This window comes from Pholis gunnellus, assembly GCF_910591455.1.
Source record: "Pholis gunnellus genome assembly, chromosome: 17".
NCBI classification, from domain to species: domain Eukaryota; kingdom Metazoa; phylum Chordata; class Actinopteri; order Perciformes; family Pholidae; genus Pholis; species Pholis gunnellus.
This window is the reverse complement of record NC_136544.1, coordinates 21,177,172-21,199,141: the sequence shown is the minus strand read 5'-3', so window position 1 is coordinate 21,199,141 and position 21,970 is coordinate 21,177,172. Positions and strand designations below refer to the sequence as shown.

General features: G+C 42.5%; 5 protein-coding genes across 10 annotated transcripts; 2 read left to right on the top strand and 3 right to left on the bottom strand.

Moving 5' to 3' along the window:
- The first annotated feature begins 680 nt into the window (after positions 1-680).
- Positions 681-4,413, top strand: srsf2b (serine and arginine rich splicing factor 2b). Of its 6 annotated transcripts, none has more exons than XR_013767468.1 (4): positions 681-1,367; positions 1,893-2,252; positions 3,531-3,602; positions 4,215-4,413. XR_013767468.1 is itself a non-coding variant. In XM_079177024.1 (3 exons), exons 1-2 carry the CDS (start codon positions 898-900, stop codon positions 2,236-2,238), a joined length of 816 nt encoding a protein of 271 aa, XP_079033150.1. In that variant the 5' UTR covers positions 681-897; the 3' UTR covers positions 2,239-2,252; positions 3,531-4,413. The 6 variants fall into 6 exon arrangements, 2 of the variants coding, with proteins under 2 accessions (XP_079033150.1, XP_079033149.1); XR_013767469.1 differs by having other exon boundaries at positions 2,629-3,602; XR_013767467.1 differs by having other exon boundaries at positions 1,905-3,602.
- A 301-nt stretch (positions 4,414-4,714) lies between these two features.
- On the bottom strand, positions 4,715-6,739 carry LOC306709806 (GTPase IMAP family member 7-like). The gene is made up of 2 exons (XM_079178091.1): positions 6,695-6,739; positions 4,715-5,905 (listed from the first exon to the last, which is right to left on the bottom strand). Exons 1-2 carry the CDS (start codon positions 6,717-6,719, stop codon positions 5,226-5,228), a joined length of 705 nt encoding a protein of 234 aa, XP_079034217.1. The 5' UTR covers positions 6,720-6,739; the 3' UTR covers positions 4,715-5,225.
- Positions 6,740-7,965: 1,226 nt separating this feature from the next.
- On the bottom strand, positions 7,966-9,672 carry LOC306710026 (eukaryotic translation initiation factor 1b). The gene is made up of 4 exons (XM_079178395.1): positions 9,495-9,672; positions 8,704-8,867; positions 8,482-8,583; positions 7,966-8,398 (listed from the first exon to the last, which is right to left on the bottom strand). The coding sequence occupies exons 1-4, from the start codon at positions 9,523-9,525 to the stop codon at positions 8,354-8,356; spliced, it is 342 nt and encodes a 113-aa protein (XP_079034521.1). The 5' UTR covers positions 9,526-9,672; the 3' UTR covers positions 7,966-8,353.
- Positions 9,673-10,708: 1,036 nt separating this feature from the next.
- Positions 10,709-13,912, top strand: LOC306709977 (uncharacterized protein). Its single transcript, XM_079178315.1, has 5 exons — positions 10,709-10,766; positions 11,931-11,992; positions 12,097-12,207; positions 12,516-12,653; positions 12,954-13,912. The coding sequence occupies exons 2-5, from the start codon at positions 11,987-11,989 to the stop codon at positions 13,038-13,040; spliced, it is 342 nt and encodes a 113-aa protein (XP_079034441.1). The 5' UTR covers positions 10,709-10,766; positions 11,931-11,986; the 3' UTR covers positions 13,041-13,912.
- A 374-nt stretch (positions 13,913-14,286) lies between these two features.
- LOC306709088 (transmembrane protease serine 9) lies at positions 14,287-20,744 on the bottom strand. Its single transcript, XM_079177117.1, has 10 exons — positions 20,679-20,744; positions 19,511-19,531; positions 19,142-19,304; positions 18,790-19,058; positions 18,026-18,171; positions 17,656-17,944; positions 17,090-17,261; positions 16,712-16,965; positions 16,479-16,579; positions 14,287-15,906 (listed from the first exon to the last, which is right to left on the bottom strand). Exons 1-10 carry the CDS (start codon positions 20,731-20,733, stop codon positions 15,604-15,606), a joined length of 1,773 nt encoding a protein of 590 aa, XP_079033243.1. The 5' UTR covers positions 20,734-20,744; the 3' UTR covers positions 14,287-15,603.
- Positions 20,745-21,970: the final 1,226 nt, after the last annotated feature.

Here is a 21,970-nt window from a genome sequence, read left to right as displayed (position 1 = left end):
TTAGTTTGTTTATGGAAAATAGATTCTACTTCCGGTTACTTGTTTAATAATTGTACGTTACAAGTCAGAAATAAATGCCATTAATTTTAAACCATTCTGGTTTTATAACTGTATTAAAATACTTCATCAATTATTGTTTTAAAAAGCACGTAGAAGCTGTTCATTTTGTGGATACAGCTAGCGAGTGAGTAAAACGACTTCCGGTGAAAAATAAAACAACGCCATTAATGAAAGTAACACCTTTTACTTCAGTGAGGTTTTAACTACTTGTAGTGGAGTATTTTCACAACGTGATACTGAAATAAAGGATCTTCTTCCACCACTGCTTAATAAAATACCTAATAAAATATTGTTTAAAAAACACGTACTAGCTGTTCATATTGGGGGTAACGGCTACAGCTAGCAAATAATTAAAACTACTTCCGGTTAGAAATAAAACAACATCATATATGTAAGTAAAACCGTTTACTTTAGTAAGGTTTTGAATACATAACGTTTACTTGTAGTTGAATATGTAATAAATAAAGGATCTTCTTTTATTACTGCTTGTTATTTTAAAGATTGTTTTTAAGTTTAAAAAAGCACTACTACGTAATTCCACTAGGGGGCGGCAAATGTGATACCGAGGAGCGCCCACATTATAAAAGTAGAAGAAGAAGAACACTTCACTGGTTTGGGGCAGTTGATGAGCGCGAGGCAGACGGAGTTGTGCGGGAAAAAGAAGTCGCGTATTTTTACGTTTTTTCCTCCACAGGCGAAGCAAATCCATTTAAAATCTACACCCTCACGTGCGTGTGGGTGGCGCGTGGACCTTCTACAAACAGGTTAGGCTCCATCGTAGCCGAGATATAAGCAGTTTTTGAGGAATCCTGCTAGGCCTCAAAAGCTTTACCCGCCATGAGTTACGGTAGGCCTCCGCCAGACGTCGACGGCATGACTTCCCTCAAAGTGGACAACTTGACGTACCGAACGTCGCCCGAGACCCTCCGACGCGTGTTCGAGAAGTACGGCCGCGTGGGGGACGTCTACATCCCGCGCGACCGCTACACCAAAGAGAGCCGCGGGTTCGCCTTCGTGCGGTTCCACGACAAGCGTGACGCCGAGGACGCGATGGACGCCATGGACGGCGCGCTGCTCGACGGACGGGAGCTCCGAGTCCAGATGGCCCGCTACGGAAGACCCCCAGATTCTCACTACGGTGGCAGCGGAGGAGGTGGAGGAGGTGGTGGTGGAGGTGGAGGAGGAGGTGGTGGTGGTGGAGGAGGACGAGGCGAACGAGGCGACCGACGAGGAGGGCCTACCAGGAGGTACGGTGGTGGTGGCGGCGGCGGTGGCGGCGGCGGCGGCCATGGACGCAGAAGCAGAAGGTAAGAATACGCACATAACGGCTAAGTTAGTTAGCAACCTTTAGCCAGACTCCATTGAAAAATTAGCATATTCAGTGAGTCCTCGGTCTGTTGATCGATACTTCCCCCCTCGTGGAACAAACTTGTTTTTGTGAATTTAACAGATCCGCTTATCAATTCGGCACAGATTAAATACAGACAAATATCAGTTTTCACATCGTTATTTGTGAGCAGTTTTCTTTCTTTTGAATAATCTTTCTGGTGGATCATTTGAATGCCTACGGGTCCACAATTGTTTTATCGGATATTACAACAGACAACAGATTTTCAGGCGGCTTGATTTAGGATGTTTCTACTAACTAATCTGTCCAGTTAATCTTTTAATGAAACAGAGATTAAATCTAAATTAAGTCTGTAGTGAGTCTTTATATAGTGTGTCTTTATATCATATATAGTGTCTTTACAGTATCTATTCTGTGTCAGTGCAGCCACACTGTACTGGTCTCCACATGGTCAATGATAACTCAACCCACTGAATGCATTCAGCTCTTCCCCCAGCCCGAGAAACAGAAGACGCAGCCGGTCCCGCTCCAGGAGTCGCTCTCGCTCCAGAAGCCGGTCCCGCTACAGCAGATCCAGGTCCAGGTCCTACTCCAGGTCCAAGTCTCACTCTCCCAGGAACAAGAAGGCCAAGGCCAAGTCCCCCTCTCGTTCCAGATCTAGATCCAGGTCCAAATCTAAGTCTAAGTCCAAATCCAAGTCTAAGTCCAAGTCCAAATCCAAGTCCAAGTCGAGGTCCAGAAGCCACACCCCTTCCTCCAAAAGAGGGTCCAGGTCGAGATCCAAAAGCCAGCCCAAGTCAGCAGCAGAGAACGGAGGGGAAACCCCGTAGAGCTCCAGAATCAGGTGAGCGTTGACATTTATTTAAGAGATTTCTTTTTGTTTGTTTCCATTGTCTGTGTTTAAAGTCATTAGTGCAGCACAAGAGACAGACTGTAGCCGGTAAGTTGATCCCCTTTAGCAGCCGATCCAGCAGGTACTCTGGCCCGTTAGTCTAGATCAACTAGCTCTACAAACAAAACATCTTTTTTTAAATAATGCCAGTTGCTCAAAACTCATCTTTTTCCTGAAAACTTGATCTGCAACCTACGTTCCTGAGCTCATAGTTACATTTTTCTGTCATACCCAGTGTGCAAGCTCGTCATTTTTCACTGAATACTAAGCAACGTGTTTGTTAAGAACAGCCCTGTAAACCAAAATCTGGACTTCTCTCCTTCCCAAGCTGCGGCATCCTGTTTGCTAAAGTGGAGTTTGAGCTGAGCTGAGGCAGTATGAGCAGTTAGAAGGGATGTGGTGCTGGTGAGCTGCCCACAGGCCGCCTGCTGCTGTGCAGCAGGGTGGAGGCAGGCAGAGTTGGGGTTTGGTGTTGAGGTACGTCTGTCTGTGTCCGTCCACCGGGACATCAAACTGTCCTCCAGGTCTCGAGGGGCGCTGAGGTTTGTCTCTCCTCCCAATGTCCGTCGGCTCAGTTGCATTTTCCTTTGCACACATTTTCAATCTGACAGATTCCCATTAAGACTCAAAATACATAAATATATATTCAGGTAGACGAGCAGGACTCCACAACATTCAGCTAATGTCGGAGCTAAACCCTCTAACGGCTTCCTGTCGGTCGCTGGTTATTAAAGCTGCACAACACACTTTCATCGCTTTTTTGATTGAATCTTTTCGTGACAGTTGGACTCAAACTAATAACGATTATTGTCGATTAGTCACATTTAGTTTCTTCCCGGTTGAATCGTGAGGTCAGAAAACGTTTCATCTGAACGCTCCAAAGCTCAAAGATGTTCAGGTTCCAATGTGCAGAAGAAACAAACTAATGACAGAACGATTCATCATCAAGAGAGCCGCTGCCTGTCTAACAATAATACACTCAAATACACCAATAGTACATAAACAAGCAGAAAGCAGAGCTGGACACGTGTTGAAAATAACTGTGGAGGAAAATGCAGCGCGGCCAAAACAGTCCTGACGGCCGAAGGATGAAATTATAGTTGAAGTTGAGGGAGATGTTTGTGGATGTTTGAGGCTTTGATAAAGTAGATAATCAACGGATCATTAGTCTGAGTAACACAAACATGGCTGCTCTGTGTGTTCTGAATCTAACTTTGTCTGTTGTGACAGTTTTCAGGTGAAGACCGAGAGCTCCGGGTCCTCGACTGGATCAACCTGAGCCACAGTGTCCTGCTGTCAAAGGTTATTATTGTGTCTTCCATGCTTTACTTTGTTTTATTCATTTGGCCGCAAAAAAAAAAGTCTTTGTCACCTCATTGATGTGCTGTGATTTTATTTTCATAATGATTTTAAAGTCTGGGTCACGATGACGGATCATACACGAGTTATTACGTTTGTACCAGTTTCTCTCTCTGTTAGCCTGAAGCTTTGTTCTTTAACCCCCCAATGAGTTTAATGATTAGTCACTATAACACAGCGGAGGACTTCTTCATGCTTTAGGATGATTATTATTACACAAAGCAAACGATTGTACTGATGTGTAACCGGTCTAGAACTACAGCTGATGATTTATTCATCTTCTTATTTGTTTGGTCTGTAACGTTTTTCCCCAAACGATCAAACTATTCTCCACATATGTTTCGGTTTATTTCATAGTTGATCTTCAAACGTTACTCTCTGGTAATAACTGGCTTTGGTCCACGTAGGTTTACTTTCTATGTTAGAGTTTCAGAAGTACTCGTCTCTGAGAGAGAGAGCTCGTCTGCTTTCTCTCTCTGACGGCGTTTACTTTGTTTCTTTGTTTTCTTTTGAACTTTTGACTCTAATCCTGCTTGTGTTTGTTTTGTGCACTAGGCGCAGTGTTGTAGCCGTTGAGTATTGCTGGTTAGCTGTTAAGGTGGCGTGTTGCTCTGCTGATGTATCCAGTGTTCTCCAGAATGCTCCTGTGACCACCAGTGGTGCGGTCCTACCGTCTCTCCTGTGTAACGAGTGTTCTCATGTGCTCATGGATGACAAATGTGACTTTCATTAAAGATTTGGTGTTTTGTCTAAACGCGGTCTCTGTGCTTTTATTAGTGTTATTTTGGGCTGTACGTGACATGTTAGTATTCTTTACTTCAGTAAAAGTACTAATACCACGCTGCTAAAATATGCGAGTATTATCAGCACAATACACTCTAAAAGTATTAATAGTTCAGTAAATGTTTCTGGAGACGATAGACGACCTTTATGAGCTCCGACCTCATGATCAGATATCAAGATTTGTTAAAAGAAGAAACGACTATCAATAAAAGCACCAATATCTTAGAAGTTGAGATAAAACATTAGTTAGGATGTAAATAACTGATCTCTCGCTTTATTCTTACATTACATTGTAAAGAGGCACAATAAGGAGTAATGAATATATATGAATATGACTCCAGATATTACACACCTCATGACCGTTGAGCTCATCTATCCACATGTTTCATGCTGCACCCTGATTGGCCGCAAAGTAGTTGTGATGTCAGAAGATGCTGCAGGTGATGCAGCACATTTACAGACTACTGTACTGTTCCTGCTCCGTTCTACTTCTACTCCACATCTCAGAGGGGAATATTGTACTTTTTACACGCTGCATTGATTTAGATACTTTGCACATAAAGATTAATAATTAAAAAATGTATTCAACAAATAAATGATGTATTATTAAAGATAGAGACCCGGCAGTAAATATAGAAAAACATAAAGTCCACCGTTACCAACATTAAAGGTATGAACACATTCGTGCAGCAATAACTATACTTTGATGCTGAGACTCTAAAGCGTCTCATGAATAACTATGATATATATACTGTGTTTAAATGCTTTTACTCCGGGTTATATTCAGACCTGTTTTAGAACCACGATCAATGCTATTACGACTGTAGACAGCCCTGCAATGACTGCGCAGCCTGCTGCTCTCCTCCAGCCTTCGTCGGTGGAGCCTCTTTCTCCATTTCTCTGCACCAAGTTGTTGATCTTCTGCAGCAGCTCAACAGCTTGAGAGGGACCCGAGTCTCTGTTGTCCACCACGTGGTATCCCCCGGAACATTCCCTGATGAAGTCTCTCACGGCTGGATCTGCTCCGATGAGGTCCTCCACGGAGCGTCCCTCTGCCCTCAGGTCGTCTCCCCGGGTGAACAGGGCCATGGTGTAATGTGCCGTCTCTTTGCCGAAGGCGCTCTGGATGATCTTCACCGTTTTCCGCTCGTGTCGTGTGAATGTGCCGGCCTGGACCACGACCAGGAACACGACGGGGCCAGGTGAAGCTTGCGACAAGGACCTCCGGATCTCCTCCATCACTTCACCTGAACTCGAGCGTCCGAACAGAGCAGGAGTATCAACCACGGCCAGGATGTGTCCATCCGGCTCTCCTTGTTCCATCCGGCACTTCTGTGTCACTGCGGTAGAAGACAGACGAGACTCGAACACCGTTCTCCTCAGGATGATGTTTCCTGTTGCACTCTTACCGACTCCCTGACTCCCGACCAGCACGATCTTCAGCCCCGTGGGCGGCTGAGAACCTGGAATTGTAACACGGTCATTATTGATCATTAGCCGACAATAAACCCGATTCTGATGATTCTGATATCCTTTATAATAATTTATAATCAAAGTACCAGTTGAATGTCTAATGAGCATCACATGTGTGCTGAAATTAACTGTAAATTCTCCATGAAATGAAAACAGCCTGTAGAACAGGAACAACAGAGCAGAACGATCACTGAACAGCTACAACGCGACTCACTGAGACCACTGAGACCACTAAGACCACTAAGACCACTAAGACCACCACGAGAGGAGGAACAGCTCTGAAGGCTGTGCGTTGAGGTGTTGGGGCCTCTTTTACATGTCTGTGTTCAGGGGCCCATCGTCTCATAATCGGGCCCTGATGTTTTGGATGTTGTTGATACAGCAGGCAGTAACTCTGTGTGACAACAGAAGGAACAGTGGCTGGACTACATTCCATTGTCATGAGTCAGCATTTAGCTTTTAGATCAACACTTTAACAGCCGGAACGTTTATTCAGTGAAAAGATGAAATAAAGAAATCACGATGAATCAGTTGCAATAAAAAGGGAGAGAAAGTCTCAGGCACAATAAGGAGAAGGTGCAAATCCAAAGTACATAAAGTACAATACAATACCAGCATCTATATAGACATGGAGATGTGTAGACACCGTGCTTGGAAATGCAGATTACATTTTAACAATTTAGCAAAAAGGAACAAAAACACATGAAAACACAATTACTGAGGCTGAAAACTACCTGACATGTATCAGTGAGAGTACTTAATATAATAAATATACTTACGAGGCTGAAAGCTCATGTTGGACATGTTGTCTTATGACTGCAGGTGATGACATAACAAATAGTTCATGTTCCCTCCCTCTTCTCATTTCATGGAACAGGTAGAGCTTATTTTAACTACGTGTTCGGAAGTTAAGAACTAAAGATGTAAAGTAAACGATTCCCCTCAGACACAGTGTACATATTGTACTTCTTACTGTACATCTAGCAGTATAATGATACTATGAGTTTGTAGTGCATGAAATTAAATCACTTTTATGCACCTGGAAGAGATTTTATGAATGAAAGTTACTCGTTTAAATCTTTGAACCTGTGTTCTGTATTATTTAATCTGTCTGATTCTGATTAAACTGCCGCGCTGCAGTCACACCAGCATCACAATGAATTATGAAAAATCAAGATTTGTAAAATATTTACTGACTTAAGGTTCTTTTAGAAATATGACTTTCTGATGATGAGTCACTGATCGACACCACAAAGAGAAATAAAACCACACAAACCAACAGGATGCTTTAACTGCAGACATTTTATTGAACCAAATGTGGATTTTGCAAAACAGACTTGCTCTTCTTCACCCTCAGTCACAGGAGCAGTGTGACCCGGCCATGGCTTTGATTTTTACTGTATTACTTCAGCATCACTACGTCTTAACTCAGGTTTTATAAATTATTGCATTATATGTGAAAATTAAAGATTCAAGTGTCCATAACCGTAGCTGTGGTACCAGGTGTTAGCGGACCACCAGAAGGCTGGTCAGGAGCCAGAGTAGGACGCTCACGCCATCTAAACTCACGTTAACTGAACTAATGTGACCGGTGTCCGACTTCACTCACTCTGGAGGGTTCATGTGATCACAAAGGGAACCGACTCAGCCTTCCACCTCACCGGCCTCGTTCGGACCAACGTTACCACTGACTGAACGCCCATTTAGGTTTAATACTTGGGTTGGCAGCAAAAAACAAACGAAGAAATGAGTTATAAAAATGTGCCGTTAAGTGAAGAGCAAAAACACAAATGTGGCGGAGCGGGTGGTGAACTTTAACACGATCTCTGCCCTGTGACCTGAGAGCAGGCGGCTGGGCGTGTAAACGATGCCAGACCGAGAAGAGGGAAGTCTCTTCTGTTGGCCAACTACAGAGACTGACTTCTGCAGAAAACGCCTGAACAAAAAAAAAAAGACCCTCCGGTGTTCTAAATGCACCCACTTCAGCTGCTAACAGTTAGCCGGTGGCCGTCTGGTACAAACCCAGCCCCCACAACAACACTCCAACATATGGAGACTCAACGTTTTATTGAAACACCTTGAAGTATAAAACAAAAAGTTACATGAAACGGTGCCTCCTCTTTGTGACAAGACTTAAAAGAAAAAAAATTTAAAAAAGGGATATAAACAAAAAGGGGGACAGGAGGTTTGAGTCATCACCACTCGTCCCTGATGTTGTGTGGAGCTGCAGTGGTGTGTCTTTGTGAGAGCGAGCCTGCCCCCTGGTGTTGTAGGGGCTTACAGAATCCCATGTTTATCAGAGGTAATTCACGTGTTAGCTAATGGGAGCTGGTGGGGTTGCAAGGAGGGAGGAAGGGCAACAGCAGCACATAGGAGGAGGAGGAGGGGGAGGGGGGTTAATGGCCTTCTAGGAGAGGAGAGAAGGCTGCTAGCAGCTTCTAGAAGCCGTGGACTTTGAGCTGCTCCTCCTTGGCCAGGCCAATCTGCAAAAGAAGGAGAGATCAATAAATGGAAATGAGCTCCAGTCTGCCCGGTTACACACAAAGCAGAAAAACAACAAGCTTACCTCAATGAGGAACTGGCAGATATTCTTGCGCTGGTCTCCCTGAAGCTGGATCACTTCACCATACTCTGGGTGCTCAATCACTGTCCCATTGCACGCAAACTTCTGCCAGGGTCAAAGAGCAAAAACAACGAGTCAGCGTCTCCACCACCCTGCAGCAGCATCTGGTGAACAGCACGCCATAAAACAAAACCGTGTGAACCACAAACTAAGACCGGCGGTTACCTTCTTGAAGGCCTTGACTAGCTTCTTCTTGTCATAGTCGATGGCAATGCCCTGGACGGTGGTGAGGGTCTTCCTGCCGTTCCGCTGTTGGATTCTTATGTGGATATAGTCCTCTGTCCCGGCTGGGAGGCGGTCATCACCCTTAGTTGCATCAGCAAAGGGGTCTGGAGGAGAGAGGTAGAAGTCAGGAAGAACAATATACATTAAACAGAAGTCACATATATATATCTTTTAAACATCCCCTTTGTTGACATGCAGAGCCCAGAGAAGGGGACATTTTCTCGGATGAACTGCGCAGGCGCACGAAGCTAAATATACAGCATTGGGTTAGTTCGGTAGTTAGCTCAGTTCAGCTACCAACCGGAACTGTACATTAATTACTAGTCATGACATGGCAACTTTTTAAGTTTAGGATCGTGAATCCAAGCCTACCAAGTATAGGTGTAAAAATAAAAGCTAGTTTTCCAGCGGCCATTTTCGTCTCAACGCCAACGCGTCGGAAGAATAAGCTAACAAGCTAACCTAGCGCACTTCAGGCCTAATGGCGGCAGAAGGCCTGCCAGTCGGCTAATAATGACCAAACAAGAAATACCGTTACATTTTTAATTTCGTTACAAGATACACATGTACGTCGAATAGATTGCTTTGAGGATCAAAAGTTTGGTCATAAATAATCAACAAAGCTGAACGAAACCTCGCCGTAAGTCAGAAGCTAACCGTTAGCTTAGCTGGTTCTCGCCCTTCCCCCACCGTAGTCTGCCAGGTTCAGTTTGATTATTATGACGACTTACCAAAAGTTTGGAGGTTCTGGATATCGGACATACGATAAGATTTGCTTTCCTTTCGGATAATAACTTGGTTAGCGAGCGGTTCGTCGGCTGACTTTGACCGTTTTTATCGTTTCTAGGTTTTTCGGTGGACGGTGCTCGGCTCTGCTTCGACGGCTCAAACAAAATGGAGCTTCTTTCGAGCCTGTTAAGTGGAAAACAAGTATTTATAGCCCCGCCCCGAAATCAACGTCATTACGTAAATGACGTACGAAATAGTCGCCTGTAAGCGGAAAACAAGTCTTTATAGCCCCGCCTCCGAAACTAACGTCATTACGTAATTGACGTACGAAAAGGGTCGTCGTCGTCGGCTACCACGCCCTAATATTTCTCAACATTTACTGGAAATCTGACGTCATCGTGTACAAGAACATAACCAAAAAAAACGTGAAATACAAAAACAAAGTAAAAATACAGATAATAAATGAAACAAATAAAGTGTGTAAGAAGTGAAACTAACACCAGAGCCTGATGGAAACATTGAGCATCACAGTGAAAGAGAAACGAAAAAAACAAAAGTGGTTAAAAGTTATATTGCATATAAATCAATGAAAAAAATATATTACACATGAAATTGAAATGTAGATGGATGGGTAGATAGATAGAAGGATAGATGGATGGATGGATGGATGGATGGATAGATGGATAGATGGACAGCAGCATTTATAGGTGCAGGTAAAGCAACACAAATAACAGAGTACAACATATTTAAAAATGTGTAATAATACACAATATTTACAATGAATTAGAATAATATTAAACTAAACAATGGTGCAAAGATTTAAACAAACAAACAACAGAGTAACAGTGTTATAGTTGTGTGATTGATTTGGCCAGAGGGGATTTATTATAATGTATTTATAATATATTGATATTGCACAATGCTGAAAGTAAACAACAAACTGCGGTATTTGTAGTTTTACTTAAGTAAAGGCTCTGAGTACTACTAAATGTACTAAATGTATTAACTTAAAATCACCACAAGCATTGAGTTGATTTTCCCCTTCGCGCTTCTTATTTTGTCCCTTCTGAGGACCCTTCCGAGTCTGATTCCATGGCAACAACGCTGGTGCCGCCACAGCTAACGTTAGCTAATCCCGTTTGTTTTCATCAGAAAAATGCTCTTTTTGTATAATTAACATATAAAACAAGATGATGTGACTTAACTTCAACTATAGCAGCGTTTATGTTTATTGCACACGGCACACTTATGAGAATACAGGACCCTTCAGAGCGGTAAGATGTTGTTAGCACTGTTAGCACTTAGCTAGCTAGCTAGCATTGTTGTGTTTCTACTAAAGGAAACTAGCACTCAAGGATCACATGTCTGAACGGTTATATTTCTCAGAGCCGTTAAAAAGCAACAGGATTCATCATTACGATGTGAAACAGGCAGATAAATGATAATAATAATATAAAATATACCCATTGACGTTCATCTTTCATGCAGCAGAACATGCTAAATGTTCTACCAGTGAACCAGAACTGTAAGTGTCTCAGTATAATCAGTATTAAAAGAAGTATTCAGATCCTTTACTGCAGTAAAAGTACAATACCACACTGTGAAAGTACTACCAGTGAAAGAGTCCTTATTCAAATCCTTACTGAAGTTCGTTTAAATCTAAGTATCATCATCAAAATATACTTGGAGTAAAAGTATTGATTGATCAGTAACATGTTTCTATCTGATGTATCAAATGTGTACTTCAGTAAATGTACTTAGTTACATTCCACCACTGGCATGTCGTACTTTGTAATATCGTGTAGACGCTTTACTCAGTGGTAGAAAATAAATGTATTTAACTTTGATCATTTTATTCAGTAAAAGTAGGAACACAACAGTGTAGAATCAGTCCGTCACGTGTTGAAGTTATAAAGTTAAAGTTTTACGAAGGTGAAATTATTCAAGTTAAAGACTTTATTTGACCCCAAATAAAGGTTCAGCTGCAGTAACAATAAAGAACAAACAAAACAACAACTCACAAAATAGAAACCACACAGTAATACAACACATACGAGTACAGCAGTACAATGTGAACACATGAAGGTACAACGTTGGAAGACTAGTGAGAAAGAAGGACAGGAGGAGATGTGATGATGCTACAATAACTACAATGTACTTAAAGTACTGATCGTGCAGAGTATTAGATTATTATTGATACATTCATGTAAATGAGATAGAGCTAATATGAACTGATGATCATTTATGAGATCATTGATTTTGAATGTAAATACAAATCTGAACTATAACTATATTCGTAAACGTTGTAGAGTGAAAAGTACAATACAGTACACAAATGGAGGTACATGTACCTCAGTGGCTATACTCAACATAACATTTGAACGGAGTCTTTAGAGGATCCTAATCTCTGACACAGATCTGATCTGTTCTCCTCTCAGAACTCTCAGAGATGTGAACCTTGTGACAGTTGAAGGTGTCTCCTCACAAAGAGACGATGCAAGTAAGAAAGAACCCGTTTCCACCAGCATGTACTCTGCTGTACTCTGTTAGACGTACTATACTGTACTATACATACTATACTGTGTCCTCGGTCCTGCTGCTCAGGTGTTGCCTATCTGGGAGCTTTCCATCCCTCTGCCGGCGGTGCTGATGATCACTCTGGGTCTCTACATGATCCTCCTCGGGGTCGGGCTGTGGATCCGATTCTGCCTCAAGGTTGGTGCTGCAGGCCGCTCCCCTTTGTGCAGCGTGTGAAGCGTCAAACAGATAGAATGTGATGTTCACTGGAACTTGCACTGAACGTAGAAGCACACACATAGAAGTGGACGTTGTCTTTGGCTCCCTCTGGTGTTAGAAAGCAGACAAAGCAGACACATCTGTTCAGTTTAAGGTCATACCATTAGTTCATTATCACTGGGTATTGTCTTATTGTTCTAAAAATCATGATACAGATAATACAATCATATAGTTCTACATCAAACAGTGTGTTTCTTCAGTGTGTTCAGCTGTCTGCTCTCTCTTAGGACCGTTGTTCTGCAGACTGTGGGGGCTGCTCTCCGGACGTCTCTCTCTGTGAGCACTGCTTCAGATTTGCAGAAATGTGTGACTGTCGCCTGCCGACCGTTCGCTCGTGTTGGTCCGTTCCGTGTCCTTCTCCTTCGGTAAGAAGCCTCTCAACACTCCACACCACCAACCTCCATCACAGCATGTGAAGGTGTTTCATATCAGGACCGTACACAATACAACATTCTTGTCTGACTGACTTGCAAAGACTCGATGAAGAATCAATACTTTGCCACGTTATTGAAATCACACGTAAAGAAGTTGCCCGTAGGAGCAACACTTGGTGTGCGTGTCTGTGCTGTGATATCTTGTGTGTTGTCTCCTCTCTGTGGTCAGACTGCGTCCGGTGGATCAGCTGGTCTGTAGTGAACTCTTGTGTGCTGTGTGTGTTTTCACAGTGTGTGAGGTGGGACTGTGCCTGCACCTGTCAGCCTCCGGAGTGTGAGTCCTGTAACTGCCTCTGCTTTGAGATCAGGATCAAGTAGCAGAGCAGGATGGAGCCGCTCTCATCAGCTGATGGACGAACACCGACTGCAGCTTTCTAAACTGTGTCTTTACTGAGAGAGTTCACAGAGGAATGACTTGATCCGGTCTGTGTTCACGGGACCTTCAACCAGGACTGACCTCTCACCTTTAATAAAAGACTGTAAACGGGTTTGTCACCGTTTTTAAATGTGATGAGCAGAGCAGGTTCTCATGTGTTGAAGTCTATTCTGCTGGTTCACCATCTGTAAAGAGGACAGTTTCTATATCTAGAGAAATATATATTGTGATAAATGAACGGATGAATTAATCAGACGGGAGATGTTTTTGTCTCGTCCTTCATCACATTGATGTAATGTTTCAAACACCAGGAGATTTTAGAAACACCAGAGTTGATTCTGGACGCTCCCTTTAAAAGGCTGATTTACATACACACTATCTGAAGTATAGATGTAAACAGTCCAACATGGTTGAAGCCTCTGTACTTCCTCTAACGTTATCCAACTTACAGAAAGAAGTGCATTTGTTTAGAGAACAGATATTTCAGTAGAAAGGCAGAATGTGTGTTTTATCAGGTCACACGACTCTTGTGTTTAACGTGACTTCACTGAGTACGAGGCCTTTTCTTCCCTCTGCTACTTTGCTTTTGTTGCTCTCTGATGTTGATGTGTCTTATATTAAAGCTTGAAGCTTTAGACTGTCGTTACTTTCTGTTCTTTGTCAAAAGATCTGCACAGACAAACCAACGTGTTTGTCCGTCTCTCAATACCGTCTGACTTCCTGTCTGTGGCTCTCAGCTCCAAATGGTTCCGGCTACATCTTAAATATGTAAAAACAAACAAATGTACTATTTCATTTTGAATAAAAGTCTCTAATCTCCTCAAACAGCTGGTCACCGTGTCAAACAATCAGGAGGAAGTAGTGCTGTTGGGGACTATTTTCAGCGGTGGATTGATCCACATTTGGTGCTCTAGCAGTGAGTATTTGGGGCAGGAGGCGGGGTTTGTTTTAGCATTATTTCATTGTTAGTTTTTGTTCTTTTCATGGAATTTGACTAAAATAAAATATATAATATCAGATTTATAGCTCATAGTCTGTTTTTCAAAGTCTTATTAAATTCTGTTTTAAAATGAACCATAACTGAACATAAAGGACGACTGCATTAGTTTCAGCTCAGTGTTCCTAATAAACTGACCGCTGAGTGTCTGAAGCTGTAAACAGACCAGAAAAACAACACAAACATTTTCTCTGCATCTCTTTTAATTTTGATATTAAACAAAACAATTAAAGACCAATATTCATGGTCTGTCATCACAAATCAAACGTGTGCAGCACGAAGAGGAAGATGAGGACAAAACAACAGATTAAGTGCTTTCACATTTAAAGGACGAGAGTTTAGAGTTTCACAGCAAGACTCGTCATTTAGTGTTCAAAGTATTTTCTTTCGAGCGTTCAGATAGATGTTGACATTATGGTCCAGAAGCTCCTGATAATAAGAGGTAGATGTTGTTCAGATCTACAAAATATAAAAGACTTCATGACAGTAAATCAGTTTAATCAGTAAGAACATCTTAGTGTTTAATGTCAAAGACCAACGCTTTAGAGCACGTGTCAGACATTATGCCCTAAAATTAGGATTTGATCCATAATTAACGGCACTTAGGTCATTTTGTTCTGAAAATGGACAAAATATTCTTCAGCAGGTACAAATGATATATTACAAAGATTTCAAACATTTCTTCATTGTATAGATTTAAAAATACTAAAAATAAAAACAGTCCTTATGGTCCCTGTAGCTTCAGAAACATATATTATATTAATAAACATCAGATCAGTGCAGCTTTAAGGAATTCTTCATTTCAGACCAGAACGTCTTGGTAGAACAAACAGGAAGTGGAGCTTACTTTCCTTCAAAGTAAAGCTCATGTTTTAATGTTTCCTTTGAACCAAAACACTCTACATTATCTTCAGGACTATTATCTCCATCATTGCACTGTTCTCATTCCTGCACAAACCTCTACAGCGCTTTCATTTAAAAATAGTGTTTTTCTATTTACAATACGTTTCTGGACTTCTGCAGTATTTGGCTTTATTTTTATTCTTTCTTACTACGTTTACTGTTATGCAGCAAACAAAAAAGGAGAATTCCTCAGTCTGATGCAGAAACAATCCAATCATCTTGTATAATGATCTCATCCTTCCTGGTGCTCTGGTACATTTAAAAGAAAACATTTTGAGTTATAAAAAAAACGGCTTTATTTAGTTAAAATCTCTCGTTTCCATTGTTAATATTGAGGGCTGATTTGAGTTAATAATGTAAGATTTTCCTTTAAATAAATCTCTGTTATGTGACTATCTAATCACTGAATGAGGTAATCTGGTGGTGGTTGAGCCCACTGATGGATTTCCAGTATAATGAACTGGTTTTCTGTGGTGACATTTACTGCTTAAAGATTATTCATGCAGCTTTCAGCTAAATTGTCTCAAATTCCCGCTCGTTTGCATTCATTTGTGCTCGTCACATCATGTAAACAACTATTTATAGAAGTAAAAAGGTGGAGGTTTCTACACGAAGAGGTGGAGACACACGGAGAAGACGAGGAGGTGGAGGACGAGGAAGAGGAAGGGGGAGTGAGCAGGAGCTCCCCCGCTGGTGGGGGAGGTCACGTTGGTGGGAGCTGTGGTGTTGGTGGTGGAGGAAGAAAAGAAGCCCACCGTCTGAGACAGAAAGCTCCGGAAGCGGCTCAGTTTGTCCAAGACCATCACTGATGATGCTCGTGTTTGACTGGTGGTGTTTTCTGATGATAACACTGCTGCCTGGAACCAGGACCCGTCCAGCTTACACATCATCGGACCTCCAGAGTCACCCTAAACACACACACGACAAGAAAATGAAAGCATTAAAGATTTTTTGGGCATTTTTAATGTCTTTATTTGATAGAGGAGAGATGGGATGGGACGAAAGTGTCTTAAAGCTGCATTCTCTCTAGTGTCCACCAGGGGGCGACTCCTCTGGTTGTATAGAAGTCTATGAGAAAATGACTCTACTTCTCTCTTGATTTATTACCTCAGTAAACATTGTAAACATGAGTTTATGGTCTCAATCTCTAGTTTCAAGTCTTCTTCAATACAGCATGATGTTCATTTAGTAAATGATGGTCCATTTAGAGTCAAACAGACCATAAAGCAGGGGATGCTTTAGGGCGGGGCTACTGTGATTGACAGGTCTCTACCAGAGACGTGTACGGCATCTCTACGTCACTCCTCAGTCCTAATATGGTCACTTCCTGTTCACTGGCTGCTTTACAACGTTAGTCCAGAAATCAATGTTTTTGACATACTGTGTAAATTGGGACATACTAAATCTGTTCGTGGCTCACTAAATACTGTGCTAGTTAAAGACAGAATTATCTTCAGAACCTCCTGCTCTGGTTTCTCACCTGCTCCAGTGTGAACAGTCCGGTACAAATGCTGTCACTGGACGCCGACGCGTTCCCACAATTCTCCACCGAGGTCTGGAACTCCTGCAGAACTTCTTCCTCTGAAGATGAAGAAAAACAAGGAAACCGTTAGAGATGAAACATCTGAAATCAAAACCCAGACGGGCAGGAACCCGGACTAACTGATTTAATCTGGAGAGGTGAAGCGATGCGGAGCACGGTTCTGGACTCACCGCCTCCTCGCCCGGAGCTCCAGCCCGCAGACCAGCACGTGGAGCCCACGGAGAAGGTCCGACCGTCGTCCATGCAGACGGGCTGGATGTAGTCCGACAGGCTGGGTCGGGTCGCCAGTTTCAGCACCGCGACGTTGGACCCAGTCAGGTTGCTCATGGTGATATTTGTCACGTTCAGCATCACCTCAAAGGGGTTGGCTCCGTTCTGCTTTAACCGCCCCAGCACAACGGTCCATTCAGACGGTGTGGGAGAGCTGTGGGGGGGGGGGGGGGGGATTAAAAATCAATTCTGATTGGTTTTAAAACAACCTGGTCATTTCCTGTTTACGTTAAACAGAACCACATCGTCCAGGACTTCCGTCCAGGTGTCAGGCTCACCTGGAGAAGCAGTTGGAGCTGCTCAACACAGAGTCCAGGCCCACCAGAGTCCCCCCACACATGTGACTTCCATTCTTCTGCAGGCTCGCCATCCAAGGCCACACGCCCGCCGTCGCCACGGAGCTCCCCCCCAAAATACGTGAGTTCATCGGGGCTCGGCCACAGACCACCGCTGGAGGAACAATGACATTTACTGAGTTTATGGTTCGTCTCATCTTATTCATTTCTACTGGAGAGAAGACGAACACCTCTACACTGGAACATTCTAGACTGATCAATAACACTTCAGGTGATTGGGGGTGAACTGTCCCTTTAAGTACACATTAGTGGTACTTGTGCTTAACTTGAGTATTTCCATGTTCTGCTGCATCTCAGAGGTTCATTTTGTACTTTTTACTGTACTACACCTCAGAGGTAAACATCCAGTAACACCAGATATAATAGTAAAACATGTTAATGATCAATCAACACTTTTACTTGAACTACATCTGAAGTTAATCTTGTATGAAAACATCTTTAAAAGTTAAAAATAAGAAGTTGAACCAGTGTTTAGGGTCTGGACTCACGTCTGGCCGTGGTGGTTGGAGGGACAGTGGTTGGAGGGACGGTGGTTGTAGGTGGTGGTGGCAGACCAGCACAGGTGACGTTGAGGTCACTGTCGGTTCCGCTGGACGTGAAGCTGACGTAGCCCGGCCGATTGCTGGTGATCTCGCCGTTGATCCAGGACTGGTAACGGGACACTCTGGTGTAGACTCCTGGGAAGTTAGGCAAGGCACAACCTCTTCCAAAACTCACGACTCCCTCCTGGATCCAGACTCCGCCCTGCTTGCTCACCTGCGGACCGCCTGAGTCCCCCTTTAAGCAGAGAAACATTCAGGAGAGGGAACCTGTGCAGGAGGTCAAATGTGACCCAAACACCTGAGTGAAGATGATCACCTGACAGGAGTCCTTCCCTCCAGCACGGAGCCCGGCGCAGATCATGTTGTCTGTGATTGAGCCCACTCCATAGTCACAGTTACACTGTCTGTTCCCCACGATTGGCACCTCCACCTCCATCAGGGTTTGTGGGAACGGAAGGCTCACTAAAGAGACAGATACAGTTCAATAAACAGCACATGGCTTTTAAAGCTATACTCTGTCGACTCTCTGACCGATAGCAGCGCTACACGGAGCAATCTTTTGTTTATTTATCCTCAGGAGACAACCTCCAGTTCTGAAAAGTGAGTCCAAAGCTTCATGTGTTAAAGCTGCATTCTCTCTAGTGTCCACCAGGGGGCGACTCCTCTGGTTGTATAGAAGTCTATGAGAAAATGACTCTACTTCTCTCTTGATTTATTACCTCAGTAAACATTGTAAACATGAGTTTATGGTCTCAATCTCTAGTTTCAAGTCTTCTTCAATACAGCATGATGTTCATTTAGTAAATGATGGTCCATTTAGAGTCACACAGACCATAAAGCAGGGGATGCTTCACTTACTGAATCTATTTCTGGCAGACTAAACAGTCTGGTAGAATGTCTGTTGGAATGCACAGATGGATTTAAACAATTTAAAATATATATAAAATAATGGCTTCTTACATTCTTTTATGAAGATAGGACCTTTAACACTTGAGTGAACTTTAACTTTCCTCCAGACAAAAGAAAAGATGATCTTTAGTTGTTAACGTCACGTGACCTCTGAGAACCTCTCTGACCCACCTCCACTTCCAATGTTGCCCCAGCCGGTGACCCAGGAGTCGGTGCCGCTGTGGAAGCTGCTGCCTGGAGCCGCCAGGCAGACGGGCAAAATGTAGTTGGTGAAAGTCACCGTTGAGGAGAGCTTCAGCAGGCTGAGGTCGTTGTCACTGGTCCTGGGGCTGTAGCCGGGGTGATTGATGATCCGTGTCACCATCCGTTGCACCTCGTTGGGGTTGCTGCTCTGCTGGTTCTGGCGACCCAGATACACAACCAGGTTGCTGGTGCTGGGGCTGAAGAGACACAGACACATTAAAGCAGAGCCCTCCAAGGGAAATTAAAAACCACTAGAATGTGCTCCGGTCTCGGTGCTCACGGTTGGAAGCAGTGAGCAGCAGTCAGCACCCATTCGCTGTTGATGAGCGATCCTCCACAGAAGTGGCGTCCAGATCTGTGCAGACTGGCCTGCCAGGGCCAGCTTCCCTCAGGGGCCGCCTGGCCCCCAACGATCCTGGTGTTGAGTCGAGGCCGACCGCACACTGAAGACAGACGGACACAGTGAGCAACACCGTCGTGCCTCCTGACAGCACTGATGATCTCAAGTCTAATCCAACGGTTTCTCCTCTCATTTCATAATTCATCTAAAATACTAACAATTATGAAACTACGAACAAAACAACAAAAGTCCCATCAGCATGTTGACAGCTGGAAAGGAAGTAAAGAAAAACATAAAACTGTGACTTACCATTGAGCTGTGAGTGAGACTCTGAAAAATAGAAAACAAATAAAAACGTTTGTAACAACATTTCTGTTTTTATATTCGTGATATATTGAAAGGTGATGTTTGTACAGTCGTGTTGTGATCATTTTCAAACACAGAAAAAAGAGCTTGCTGCTGTTTCTTTATCTTTTCCTTCAGAAATAGGTAAACATCAAATGATGTGACATCACCTGTGTCAACAGCCTGTGTTCAAATATTGACTATAGAAAATGCAGAAAAAGTCAGACATGTTGTAGTTGATGTGATTGATGACACGTCTCGTTGTTTAGAGGGATCTGTCTATGTGCTCGTTAACACGCCTCAAGTTCACCCACATAGTCCACTTCTACAGACAGGAAACACAGCGACACATTTCTCTGAAGTCACTTTGTGTGTAAACGTGATGAGACGAGAGATGACGGAGACACAGAGAGGAATGTGAGACATTTAGGACATTCCTCTCTGTGAGAGACGGACTGACGGATAATGATTTCTGACTGTTTAACACGTTTTTCTGTTTTTGGAAGAGGAAACATTTCAAATACATCCTGGTGACTGAGGAGATTAAGAGAAACTAAATATCTTCAGTGGAGCTGTTCAATGATCAACTGATCAGATACTATGTGAGTTTCCATACCAACAGCATAAACATTCCTGTGATGGATGACAGACTGTTCAGCCAGATATTCTTCTTTTCTTCAGTAAATGTTTTGTAATCAGGGACTTAAGGAGGTGTGGCTCCGTGTTTATCTGAAACCCTCCGACAGTGATGACAGAAGTCTCTTTTTACAGCGACAAACATCCTCTTTGACTGTCGTCTGCCCACATATACCTCTGAATAGAAACGCCTGAAAACTGCTGAAGTTTAAACCACAAATATCCCTTAAGTTACAAAAACTCTTAAAACTACAAAGTGACAAACTACTGAACAGATGAAGACGGTTTGGGATCCTTGAAGGAACTCAGGGTTCTCTGAGCACTTTGGTTTTTACATTTTATTGCTACTATTTTGTAAAATGTTGAATTTTAAATGCAGGATTTGCACATGTGATACTTTTAGCCCCGTTCATTAATTAAAATATTCTAACTTCCTCCTCGGTCAGCAGGTCTCTAACATGATTGGTTCAGGTGTGTGCGGTGAGGAGGGTCTTACCTGGTGTCAGCAGAGTCAGCAGAGTAGCCACAGAGATCAGTTTGTAGAGAGCCATGACTGAAAAGTCCTTATCATCAGGTCTGCAGAGGCATAAATAACCTTCTTCCTCCTCCTCCTCCTCCTCCTCCTCCTCCTCCTCCTCCTCCTCCTCCTCCTCCTCCTCCTCCTCCTCCTCCTCTCTACCTCCAGCACACACACCTGTTCAAAGACACGCCCACCAGCTCACCTGTTCTACACCAGTCGTGTCACCTCTCTAATCTACACAAGAACCGCTTACGTAGAGTTTCCATTTCGTGCCACCTAGTTCTACTTCACTTGTTCTTCATTCCAGGAAAGAGTTCTACTTTCTACTTTTATCTGACTTTAATACATAGAGCACCATTCAGACAGGAAGTAGTTCAACGTACTTTACAGGAGGATCATGTTCAACACAAGAGGTTTAGAAACAACCAATGAGTTTAAAATATAAAAACTAAAAATTATGTTTAAGAGAAAGTTAAAAGAAGAAAAGAAAAAGCAAGCAGAGAGAGATAAAAAATAAGTTATGTGACTAATGTATTGGAAAGAAAAGTTAATATATTTTTTTCAGCAGAACTCAGGAAGTTTGTTCACACAAGTATTATTTATCTAGTGCAAGTATTACAAGTAAAAGTACAACTTTATAATAATAATAATAACTCCTGTAGCTGCTGTTTAATAGTAATAATAATAATACAAATTAGACTAAATTAAACCCAAAACTGTTCGCATCAAAATCAGAGGAGAAAATGAACGAGGATGTTTCTGCAACTTTTTTAATATCATTAACAAAATCTCTCTCAATATGAAGCTCAATATTACTTTTCTATTAGTTTCCATCAGGCTCTGCTGTTAGAATCACTTCTTATACACTTTATTCATTTTATTTGTTATCTATATTTTTACACTTGTTTCTATTTTGGTTAATTTTTTTACTTCTTTATTTACCTTACTCTTATTGTCATTGTGTTCTATTTTATAATGCAGTCAGTATTATTTGTTTACACTTCATAGTTGATATTCTATTCATATATGTTAATAAATATATAGTAAATAGTTAGTAAATACAAAATAAAAAGTCTCTACTTTACATATCAGTGGTCCAACGGTTCAGTTTGTTTTGCACATTAAGGTGAAGAAAAACCACCATGCGTTTGAACTCCAAATATGCATATTATAAAGAAATACTCGAGGTATGAAATGAAGTTTTCAGGAACTTTAAAAGAGTTTTAAAGAAGAAAACACGCCGATGTTTTCATCAGAGGAAAAACTCT